This window comes from Oncorhynchus nerka, linkage group LG21 (assembly GCF_034236695.1).
Source record: "Oncorhynchus nerka isolate Pitt River linkage group LG21, Oner_Uvic_2.0, whole genome shotgun sequence".
In the NCBI taxonomy this organism is placed as follows: Eukaryota; Metazoa; Chordata; class Actinopteri; order Salmoniformes; family Salmonidae; genus Oncorhynchus; species Oncorhynchus nerka.
Genome location: NC_088416.1, coordinates 5,281,799 through 5,294,038, shown reverse-complemented (window position 1 = coordinate 5,294,038; position 12,240 = coordinate 5,281,799). Strand labels below are relative to the sequence as shown.

Below are 12,240 nucleotides of genomic sequence, written 5' to 3'. Positions count from 1 at the left end.
AACAGTCGCACAATAGCTTGGACTGTAGCCTAAAAAAAAGCATATTCCTGCTCTTTTCCCGCGATGCATCAAACACATTTGGTGTGTCATCATAGTGGTCTCTGAAATGTGGTCAGACTCGCTCAGGTGAAAAAAAAAAAAAATTGTGCATTTTTTCAAAGGTGATTTGAATGTCATTGAGAAAACAGAAGTGTCAACAACAACAAAATCGGAAACATCCTTTCTGAGTTTAAAAGTAATCCTCGAAGTAATCATCTATTGAAAAAAACAAAAACAATCTGTAATCTGATTGCAATATTGTTGCTGGTATTGTAACCGATTACTGTTACCGTGTTTTGTAATCCTTTACATGTAAACAGTTACTCCCCAGCCCTGCTGATTTCCTATTATGAACTGTAACCGTGCATAAAGTATACACAATAAATGGGGACATAGTTGTGGGTCCATATCACATTAGTTGATAGGCTACAAATCCCACAAAAACAAGTACCTTGCTGTTCACGGAAAAATATCGTAATTTGGGTGTAATAATCAATTGAAAGGCATTTTCTTGTGGGAGATGCTTGACCACTTAATCACAATAACTTGAGCTTAACGTGGTGCAAACAAAATGGATGGGATGGAGAATTCATATTCAGAGGATGTGATGTGTGATGGACATGTCAAAGAATGTGCCTTTTTCGTTTGATATTATCCAATTATTATCCAATGTATTCATTGCAAGTTTCTCAGGGCAGCATCCACCGGTCTGCAGGTGAAACGTCATGGCTCGGGCGGATAAGCATTTATATCAAGGTTTTCAAATGGGAGGAATTTCAACCAATCGCCTGTAGACTTCAGGCGGTGAAATCCAATCATATTTGATCTTTGGATAGTGGGTGTGCCGCACGACTGGTCCTAGAGGCGGGAATAGAAAAGCGCTGCATGGCGAGTTTGGTTGAGAAGAAGTTGGATGGTGGAAGGTACCACTGATGAGAAGCGGCCGAAAAAAGCTAATATTTGCAGACATTTCAAAGAATACTGAGGAATATTATATTGTTCTGCTTACTATCAGTATATTCATAAAAGTGTCTCACTTTCATTATCATCTGCACCAGGTGAGTTTATTAGAGTCCTTTTCTGAGGGATGCCGGGGTGGCTAGCTGGCTAACGGATTATTTTGCCTTGACTTTTCAACGATGGAGGACCTCAACCTTGCTGGCTAGTTGACGTTTAACTAGCTAGCTAGCTAACATGCTCAGTTGTTTCAATGGCATTTTCTAGATTAAAAAAATAATCAATTGAATTAAGTTATCGTTTTCATAATAACAAACTAATTGATATACTCATTATAGGAAACATTCAAAAATGTATTTCATTTCAGTGATGGTGCATGCAGCGCGAGGAGCCTCAACTGCATCAGAACTCATGACTCCTTTTGATGTTCATTGCTTTAGCTCATGCTAAACATATGGTTTTAACACATTCATGTACTGCTCGGTTATGATAATAGACATTTCACTTTTATTTAGAAATTCAATATTGTACAAAACTATGCTCATCAATGCAGCTATATACAGAGCTTGCCCGACAATATTAGCTAACGTTACATAGCTTACATTACAGCAAGAATCAGTTTGCATATTATTCTAACCACGTTTACTCGTGTTTATCAGCGAAGGGCTTGGTATTTTCAACAAGGGCTGGCAATGCCTTGGCTGAATGACTTGCTTTGGCATGCGGTCAGCATGATATCATAGCATGATATCGGTTTTATGAGACGCAGAGAGGGGATGCAGTGGCACGACAGTACGCTTGGCAGCACCGTGATCCCCCTATCCAGTGATCTGGCCCAGTTTCGGGTTGAAACAACACCTTGTAAACACCCTGCTAGCCATCATCAGCTGAAGCTGGCTTGCCCAGTTGTGTGACCGGCGTCAACACATCTCTTGATTATCTGTCAATATTCTCAAGTATAGCCTAATTTACTCGAGCCATATGACATCATATCATATCCCAATCATTCTTATCACAGTAAGAAATTACATGGCACACTTGTCTACTACCTGGATCAGGAAGTGTGTTTGGTTGCTTCTTCCTATTTTACTCTGGTCTAGTCAGTCTGCATTTCAGCAGGGCTGGGCTACTTGGAAGACTAATTCCTCCACTCCTCCCTGGATGCTTCAGGCGAGGATATATTATGTTGTTTTTCTGCAGTCATGGTGCGAAGGAGGCCGAAGTATTCTCCAAACACTGATCTAGGGTCAGCTTTCCTCTTGGCTCTCCCTTCCAATCCCTAGCCTAGCTGAACTGAAGAAGTCATACATATGCAGTGTATGACAGACAGACCGTGAATCTATCTCTGTGGAGGGAGAGTCTCTAGTCTACCCACACATAGCTTGGCTCAGACATCAGGGTGATAATTGTCATGTGTGCTGTCTGAGGAAAGTCTCTTTTTGAGGGAGTTGGTGAGAGGGACACACTGAGGGTACTGTACTTGGACAGGGAGTGTGTTACTGTTGGAGAGTGTCTGATTTACAAGGAGACTAACCGCAGAGCTCAGCTGTCTGTTGTTCTGATATTTAAGATCCAGATTTACCGGTACTATGTGTTAGGGGTCAAACGATTAATTGTAATGGCTGATTAATTAAGGCCGATTTCAAGTTTTCATAACAATCGGAAATCTGTATTTTTGGACATCGATTTGGCCGCTTTTTAAAATTATTTTTTTTACACCTTTATTTATCCGTTATTTAACTAGGCAAGTCAGTTAAGAACACATTCTTATTTTCAATGACGGCCTAGGAACGGTGGGTTAACTTCCTTGTTCAGGAGCAGAATGACAGATTTTTACCTTGTCAGCTCGGGGATTGAATCTTGCAACCTTACAGTTAACTAGTCCAACGCTCTAACCACCTGATTACATTGCACTCCACGAGGAGACTGCCTGTTACGCGAATGCAGTAAGGAGCCAAGGTAAATTGCTAGCTAGCATTAAACTTATCTTATAAAAAACAATGAATCAATCATAATCACTAGTTAACTACACATGGTTGATGATATTACTAGTTTATCTAGTGTGTCCTGCGTTGCATATAATCGATGCGGTGCGTATTCGCGAAAAAGGACTGTCTTGCTCCAATGTGTACCTAACCATAAACATCAATACCTTTCTTAAGATCAATGCACAAGTATACATTTTTAAACCTGCATATTTAGTTAATATTGCCTGCTAACATGACTAGTTGCGAACTGTGAAGACAATTTCTTCCTAACATAGACAGCCAACTTCGCCAAACGGGGGATGATTTAACAAAAGCGCATTTGCGAAAAAAGCACAATCGTTGCACGAATGTACCTAACCATAAACATCAATGCATTTCTTAAAATCAATACTCAGAAGTATATATTTTAAACCTGCATATTTAGCTAAAAGAAATCCAGGCTAGCAGGCAATATTAACCAGGTGAAATTGTGTCACTTCTCTTGCGTTCATTGCACGCAGAGTCAGTGTATATGCAACAGTTTGGGCCGCCTAATTTGCTAGAATTTTACATAATTATGACATAACATTGAAGGTTGTGCAATATAACAGGAATATTTAGACTTAGGGATGTCACCGGTAGATAAAATACGGAACGGTTCCGTATTTCACTGAAAGAATAAACGTCTTGTTTTCGAGATCATAGTTTCCGGATTTGACCATATTAATGACCTAAGGCTCGTATTTCTGTGTGTTATTATGTTATAATTAAGTCTATGATTTGATAGAGCAGTCTGACTAAGCGGTGGTAGGCACCAGCAGGCTCGTAAGCATTCATTCAAACAGCACTTTCGCGTGTTTTGCCAGCAGCTCTTCGTTGTGCTTCAAGCTTTGAGCTGTTTATGACTTCAAGCCTATCAACTCCCGAGATTAGGCTGGTGTAACCGATGTGAAATGGCGAGTTAATAACGTTTCAAACGTCACTCGCTCTGAGACTTGGAGTGGTTGTTCCCCTTGCTTTGCATGGGTAACGCTGCTTCTAGGGTGGCTGTTGTCGATGTGTTTCTGGTTCGAGCCCAGGTAGGGGCGAGGAAAGGGACGGAAGCTATACTGTTACACTGGCAATACTAAGTGCCTATAAGAACATCCAATAGTCAAAGGTACTGAATATGAAATACAAATCATATAGAGAAATAGTCCTATAATTCCTATAACTACAACCTAAAACTTCTTACCTGGGAATATTGAAGACTCATGTTAAAAGGAACCACCAGCTTTCATATGTTCTCATGTTCTGAGCAAGGAACTTCAACGTTAGCTTTTTTACATGGCACATATTGCACTTTTACTTTCTTCTCCAACACTTTGTTTTTGCATTGTTTAAATCAAATAGAACATGTTTCATTATTTATTTGAGGCTAAATTGATTTTATTGATGAATTATATTAAGTTAAAATAAGTGTTCATTCAGTATTGTTGTAGTTGTCATTATTACAAACATGTTTTTTTAAAAAATCGGTATCGTCTTTTTTTGGTCCTCCATCATAATCGGTCGACCTCTACTCTGTATCCTAAACTACCCCTGGGCATCACATTCATCATTAGATCTACAGGAGATCTTCGGTAGGGGCTAGGGATCGACCTGAGTTTTTAAATAATGGTTTTAACTCAACCAATGCGTTTACTGTTTGTGTCTCCCGTCCAGGTGTCCTAGTGTGTTCTGGTTGTACCCCAGAGATGGCACAGCGGAGCGGGCAGGAGGACCCGGAGCGGTACCTGTTCGTGGACCGCGCCGTGGTCTGCAACCCGGCCACGCAGGCCGACTGGACGGCCAAGAAGCTCGTATGGATCCCATCGGAGCGACACGGCTTCGAGGCGGCCAGCATCCGCGAGGAGCACGGCGACGAGGTGGTGGTGGAGCTGGCTGAGAACAGCAAGAAGGCCATGGTGAACAAGGACGATATCCAGAAGATGAACCCTCCCAAGTTCAGTAAGGTGGAGGACATGGCCGAGCTCACGTGTTTGAACGAGGCCTCAGTGCTGCACAACCTCAAGGACCGCTACTACTCTGGCCTCATCTACGTAAGTAGGATAGAAATCCTGCTTTTCTGACTTGAGAAAACCAGGTGTAGGCTTCTTTACCTTACATTGGTATCTTATTGAAGTGGACCAATTTGGTCCCTTTTTGTTATATTGTACCCAACTACCCATCACATCAATCAGCATCACCAATACCAAACCCACTAAGACCCCCAAAACCACGTGTCCTTAGATACACCACCATACCCCAGGGTTCTAATACGTTGGCAATGGCATTAGCAATGTCCCAGATAACCAGGGTTTCCCCTGTGATTACGGCCCACTTAGTGACATGACATGCATTCCTGGAATAGATGGAATGTCAGTTAGCCGCCTGAGACCCAGAGAGAAGGGAGGACAACTGTGATTGTCTCCACAGTTCCACAGCACCAGCTATTCCTGTGGTTCTCTCCCCAGGTGGCTGCAATAAGAGGCAGAAGACAGCTCGGGGGATGAGGTCATTTTGGAATGTTAAACGAAGCAGAGGTTTTATGAGAGAATCTATGAGGGATTTAATGCTTTTTTAAAAGGTTTCTATGGCTTATGGAGTGGTCCTAGTTAATGGCTTGTTGGCTGATGTGGGAATATGTAATTAGTTCCCATGGGTTGCATTTTCAGCTCTCTAACCCTGACCCCTCTCAATTATCAAACATTATCACGCTCCAATGCTCTAGGGCAGGGTTCACCAACTGGTGACCCATGGCCCGATTAAAACATTTTTTTGTTATTTAATTTTAATTTGGTTTTATTGTTGGACATAGCTAAAATACTGTTAAAAAAACAGATTTGGAAATCTGTTCAAGTATTCCCACACATAATAGAGAGAAACATGGGATCGTATAGAAATGTAAGCAAGGTTTGAAATTATTATGTTTTAGTCAAATATTTGAGCTTTTTGCTACAAATTATTTGTAATTATGTACCAGCCCCCCGACCATCTGGTCAATAAAAAATTGTTGTTGATCCCTACTAGTAATGAAGCGGGCCACTTTGTCATAGTAACTGACCTGCTAGAAATGACAAGAAGGCCTCTCGACCCAAACCCTATGCAACGTCCAACACACTCCCCGGCAGGGGCTGGATTGCTAGGTGAGCACCAGGCTTTAGTGAGGCCCTGTCAGTGCTCCATCCATCCATGTGGCTAGTAGTGCTAATGTAATGGCTCCCTGCCAATGGGCCTGATCTGCAGTAATCAGCCAGCCAGGGAAAGAGGCTCGTGCTGAGTCATTCACACAGACTAACCGCCTTCACAGGGCTCTTTGTCTCCCTGCAGATAAGCAACAGCTGCCCCTAATAACTGGCATATTTTCAACCTTCGGTAGTACTGTACCTAACCCACTACTTGATTAAAAAATAACTCCCTGTCAAGTAGGGCTGACAACATTTAGTCGACTGGTCGATTGTTTGGTCATAAATAGATTTTGTTTTTCATGGTGCACAAGACAACCTGTCTATTTTTCACCTGTCTCAGTGGACTAATCCATTGCGGAGGCCACAGAGATGGCACAGTCCATCACTCTTATGACATGTGCTACTGAAAGTGTAAATGGTTATATACTGTAACACTAATAAATACATTATTTTATAACAAATGCGCTTTCTCCCGTAAGGGATAGCGGTCGCTGTCCGTGGTTCTGAAACGTAATATTCAGGGCGCTGTTGAATTGGCGCCTTTCCCTATATGTTGCTATGTGCATAATGTTGAAGTTAACCAGCATATTGGTGTTGAGAACAATGTGACAGAGGAAACGAGGAAACAGCCCTTGCCTTAATTAATTGTCTAAAAAAATTGAGGGGAGAGGAAACCCCAACTTAATTAGGTCTATAATCAATAGCCTAAATGTTAAACCTAAATGTTCTGTTGCCAGAATGAGTGTTTGTTTAATAGCCTACTGATTCCGAGAGCACCAAGCCTCATGCAACCTTAAAATGTAGAATAAAGCAATTTCACAAAATCGGCTGATTTTAATTTTTGCTCTGCTGTAATAAAGTCTTTGCAACAATTATTTTGATAGAACAGACTCTGGTATTACTTTTCATTTATTTACTGTTGTTTACGCTGTTCCAAACGGCCAGAAAAATTATATGGTAATCTAACAGTTCCTGTTTGTCACACATAATGTGCACGCAGCTCTCGCTCCTATAGCCTCCTTTTTCTTGATCTTCTTGTTCTTATTTTTATTATTACAATTATTAAGAATACCATTATAATAAGTAATGTCATTATCATCTGAAACCCTTCCTCTTCAAACAGTATCTTAAACAATCCTCCTCACCTCCTCAATTAAAGGATTTATATATTTTTAAAAATCTGTTGGAACAGACTATGGTACATTTATAGTTTATTGAGTGTTGCTTACACTGTTCCAAATTGTAAGGGGTGCGTTACTGGTGGCAGGGAAGTCAGACGCAGGAGAGCAGAACTAGGTAATAGCTGGAGCAGTTTAATTGCAAAACCAATGGCATAAAGAAATAACAAACATGGGTACAAAACCAGACGCACATCAGCCTAGGAGCATTACACTGGGTGCACACCGAGCAGGAGGAAACATAAACATTCACGAGTGGTGGTGCTGGGGATGGAACCAACAGACCCCGCTATGGACGTCCGCGGGTAGCCAGCAGGTTATCCAACCGAATGGACAGGTCCACCAGCTGGTCGAAGGTGTGGGTGGTGTCCCTGCAGGCCAACTCCCGACGGACATCCTCGGGCAAACTGCAGCGATAGTGGTTGATCAGTGCCCTGTCACTTCATCCCGCACCGGTGGCCAGGGTCTGAAAGTCCATGGCGAACTCCTTGGCGCTCCACGTCCCCTGCCTCAGATGGTAGAAGACTGCCCGGAAACTGCGGGTGAAATCCTCTAAATGGTCCTGCGCCGCATCTCCTTCTCCCCACGCGGCGTTTTCCCACTCCAGGGCTTTCCCTGAGAGGCACGAGACGAGGGCGGACACCCTCTCACGGCCCGAAGGAGCCGGGTGGACGGTTGTGGACGGTTGATCTAGCTGCAATAGGAAACCCTGGCAGCGTGCAGCCGTCCTGTCGTACCCTCGGGGAAGGGCGAGACGAATCCCATCTAGACAATCACACCCTGACACAGTTTGGACCGGGAGATATTCATTTTATTCTGAGAGCTTTATATATATATACAGTGTATTCGGAAAGTATTCAGACCCCTTGACCTTTTCCACATCTCGTTACAGCCTGATTAAAAAATGGATTAAGTCGTTTTTTCCCCTCATCAATCTACACACAATACTCCATAATGACAAAACAAAACAGGTTTATAGAAATTTGTGCGAATTTATTAAAAATAAAAATGCCATATTTACGTAAGTATTCAGACGCTTTACGCAGTACTTTGTTGAAACACCTTTGACAGTGATTACAGCCTTGATTCTTGGTATTGATGCTACAAACTTGGCACCTGTATTTGCGGAGTTTCTCCCATTCATCTGTTCAGATCTTCTCAAGCTCTGTCAAGTTGGATAAGGAGTGTCACTGCACAGCTATTTTCAGGTTTCCAGAGATGTTAGATCGGGTTCAAGTCCGGGCTCTGCCTGGGCCACTCAAGGACATTCAGAGGCTTGTCCCGTAGCCACTCCTGCATTGTCTTGGCTGTGTGCTTAGGGTCATTGTCCTGTTGGAAGGTGAACCTTCGCCCCAGTCTGAGGTCCTGAGCACTCTGGAGCAGGTTTTAATCACGGATTTCTCAGTACTTTGCTCCGTTCATCTTTCCCTCAATCCTGACTAGTCTCACAGTCCCAGCCGCTGAAAAACATCCCATTGGAATTCAGGCCACATAGTTGAATCTTGGTTTCATCGGACCAGAGAATCTTGTTTCTCATGGTCTGAGAGTCCTTTAGGTGCCTTTTGGCAAACTCCAAGCAGGCTGTCATGGGCCTTTTACTGAGGAGTGGCTTCCGTCTGGCCACTCTACTATGAAAGGCCTGATTGGTGGAGTGCTGCAGAGATCTGGAAGGTTCTCCCTTCTTCACACAGGAACTCTAGAGCTCTGTCAGAGTGACCATCGGGTTCTTGGTCACCTCCCTGATGAAGGCCCTTTTCCCTTGTTTGCTCAGTTTGGCTGGGCGGCTAGCTCTAGGAAGAGTCTTGGTGGTTCCAAACTTCTTTAATTTAAGAATGATGTAGGCAACTGCGTTCTTGGGGACCTTCAATGCTGCAGACATTTTGTCATACCCTTCCCCAGATCTGTGCCTCGACACAATCCTGTTTCTGAGTTCTACGGACAATTCCTTCAACCTCATGGCTTGGTTTTTGCTCTGACATGCACTGTTAACTGTGGGACCTTATATAGACAGGTGTGTGCCTTTCCAAATCATGTCTAATTAATTGAATATACCACAGGTGGACTCCAACCAAGTTGTAGAAACATCTCAAGGATGATCAATGGAAACAGGATGCACCTGAGCTCAATTTTGAGTCTCACAGCAAAGGGTCTGAATACTTGTGTAAATAAGGTATTTCTGTTTTAATTTTTTAATAAATTTGCAAAAAATTCTAAAAACTTGTTTTCTCTTGTTCATTATGGGGTATTGTGTGTAGATTGATGAGGAAAGAAATGTTTAGAAAAAGGCTGTAATGTAACCAAATGTGGAAAAAGTAAGGGGTCTGAATACTTTCTGAATGCACTGTATATATAGATATTATACAGATGATATTATATAGAGGACATGATATATGGAAAAATGAGACCAATGCAAAATTATCAGTTTCTCTGGTTTAGCTATTTATATGTATGTGTTTTGGTAAGATTAACATTTGTTTTTATTATATAAACTACTGACAACATTTCTCCCAATTTCCAAATAAAAATAGCAGCTTGGCTTTGTTTGATGGCTTGTGACCGTCTATCTTCTTCTTGATCACATTCCAGAGGTTTTCAATGGGGTTCAGGTCAGTAGATTGAGCTGGCCATGACAGGGTTTTGATTTGGTGGTCCTCCATCCACATCTTGATTGACCTGGCTGCGTGGCATGGAGCATTGTCCTGCTGGAAAAAACAATCCTCAGAGTTGGGGAACATTGTCAGAGCAGAAAGAATCAAGTTTTCTTCCAGGACAACCTTGTATGTGGTTTGATTCATGTGTCCTCCACAACGACACATCTGCCCGATTCCAGCCTCGCTGAAGCATCTCCAGCTCATCACTGATCCTCCACCAAATTTCACAGTGGGTGCGAGACCTGGAGAGGCCTACAAGCCAGCGTGTGCTTCAGCAAGGCTAGAATCAGGCATCAAACAAAGCTGCTTGAATTTCAAGTCAAACAGGGGTTTCCAGATGTGCTGTCAAAGCTCTTTTGAAGAAGCACAAAGAAACTGGGCAACGTTGAGGACCGTAGACACAGTGGTCGGCCAAGGAAACTTACTGTAGCAGATGAAAGACACATCATGCTTACTTCCCTTTGCAATCAGAAGATGTCCAGCAGTGCCATCAGCTCAGAATTGGCAGAAAACAGTGGGACCCTGGTACACCCATCTACTGTCCGGAGAAGTCTGGTCAGAAGTGGCCTTCATGGAAGATTTGCGGGCATTAAGCCATACCTCCGACGTGGAAACAAGGCCAAGTGACTCAACTATGCACGAAAACACAGGAACTCGGGGCATAAAAATGTAAAAAAGAAAAAAGCGGTACATGAATGAGTGTCTGCAGGCAACAGTGAAGCATGGTGGAGATTTCTTGCAAGTTTGGTGCTGCATTTCTGCAAATGGAGTTGGGGATTTGGTCAGAATGAATGGTCTCCTCAATGCTGAGAAGTACAGGCAACTTATCCATCAAGAAATACCATCAGCGAGGCATCTGATTGGCCCCAAATTTATTCTGCAGCATGACAACGACCCCAAACATACAGCGAAATTCATTAAGAACTATATTCAGCGTAAAGGATAACAAGGAGTCCTGGAAGTGATGGTATGGCCCCCACAGAGTCCTGATCTCAACATCATAAAGTCTGTTTGGGATTACATGAAGAGAGAGAAGCATCTGAGGCTGCCTAAATCCACAGAAGAACTGTGGTTAGTTCTCCAAGATGTTTGGGCCAACCTACCTGCCGAGTTCCTTCAAAAGGGTGGTCACATCAAATATTGATTTCATGTATATTTTTCTTCTGTTCATTCACTTTGCATTTTGTTAATTGATAAATATAAACTATTAACACGTCTATTTTTGAAAGCATTCTTACTTTACAGCATTTCTCCACACCTGCCTAAAACCTTTGCACAGTACGGTAGGTTTTGGTTGATGTTTGATCATGTGACTTTAATTAACTTGTTAGGGACTAGCTCCCGCTGCGGGGATCAAATCAGCGGAAATTTCAAGAACGCCACGTATAGTTTTTGATAAAACTCAAACTTTCATTAAAACACACATTCAAGGTACTGAATTAAAGCTACACTCGTTGTGAATCTATCCACCAAGTCAGATTTGTAAAATGCTTTTCGGCGAAAGCATGAAGCTATTATCTGATAGCATGCAACCCCAAAGTACTGGACCGTCACCTAAAACGACAGATTTTGCGGTAGCCGGCGCTACCCAAAACGCAGAAATAAAATATAAAACATTCATTACCTTTGACGAGCTTCTTTCTTGGCACTCCTAGATGTCCCATAAACATCACTATTGGGTCTTTTTTCCGATTAAATCGGTCCATATATAGCCTAGATATCGATCTATGAAGACTGTGTAATCAAGGAAAAAACTGAGTTTTGTAACGCAACGTCATTTTTTTAAATTAAAAAAGTTGACGATAAACTTTCACAAAACACTTCGAAATACTTTTGTAATGCAACTTTAGGTATTAGTAAACGTTAATAATCTATCAAAATGATCAAGGGGCGATGTATATTCAATAGCTCCACGTCCTGATATCATGTCCAAATATTTCTCAACCAAAACATCCTGTCGGAGACCGGAAGAAATGCGCTGCCTCGTGTCCGTTTGACCAAGAAACAAATCCTAGGCAAATGACAAGACTATTGACATCGTGTGGAAGCTGTAGGTATTGCAACCTCGGACCCATTTAATGTGGTTCCCATTCAACAATAGGTTCAAGTGGCGCATGGATATATTTTCCCATTTTCAGTGATCAGATTTTCCTGCGCTTTTCGATGAAACGCACGTTCTGTTATAGTCACAGCCGTGATTTAACCAGTTTTAGAAACGTCAGAGTGTTTTCTATCCACA

The 12,240-nt window shown here is 42.3% G+C and overlaps 1 protein-coding gene across 2 annotated transcripts in view; it reads left to right on the top strand.

Moving 5' to 3' along the window:
- The first annotated feature begins 917 nt into the window (after positions 1-917).
- Positions 918-12,240, top strand: part of LOC115103705 (myosin-10) — a 95,546-nt gene continuing 84,223 nt past the window's right edge. The window contains exons 1-2 of one of the 2 annotated variants that reach the window (XM_065006216.1): positions 918-1,097; positions 4,668-5,044. In XM_065006216.1, the coding sequence (XP_064862288.1) occupies positions 4,700-5,044 (345 nt within the window). In that variant the 5' untranslated portion in view covers positions 918-1,097; positions 4,668-4,699. Of the gene's footprint in view, positions 1,098-4,667; positions 5,045-12,240 lie in introns of those variants that run through there. The other variant, XM_065006215.1, reaches the window with a different exon arrangement.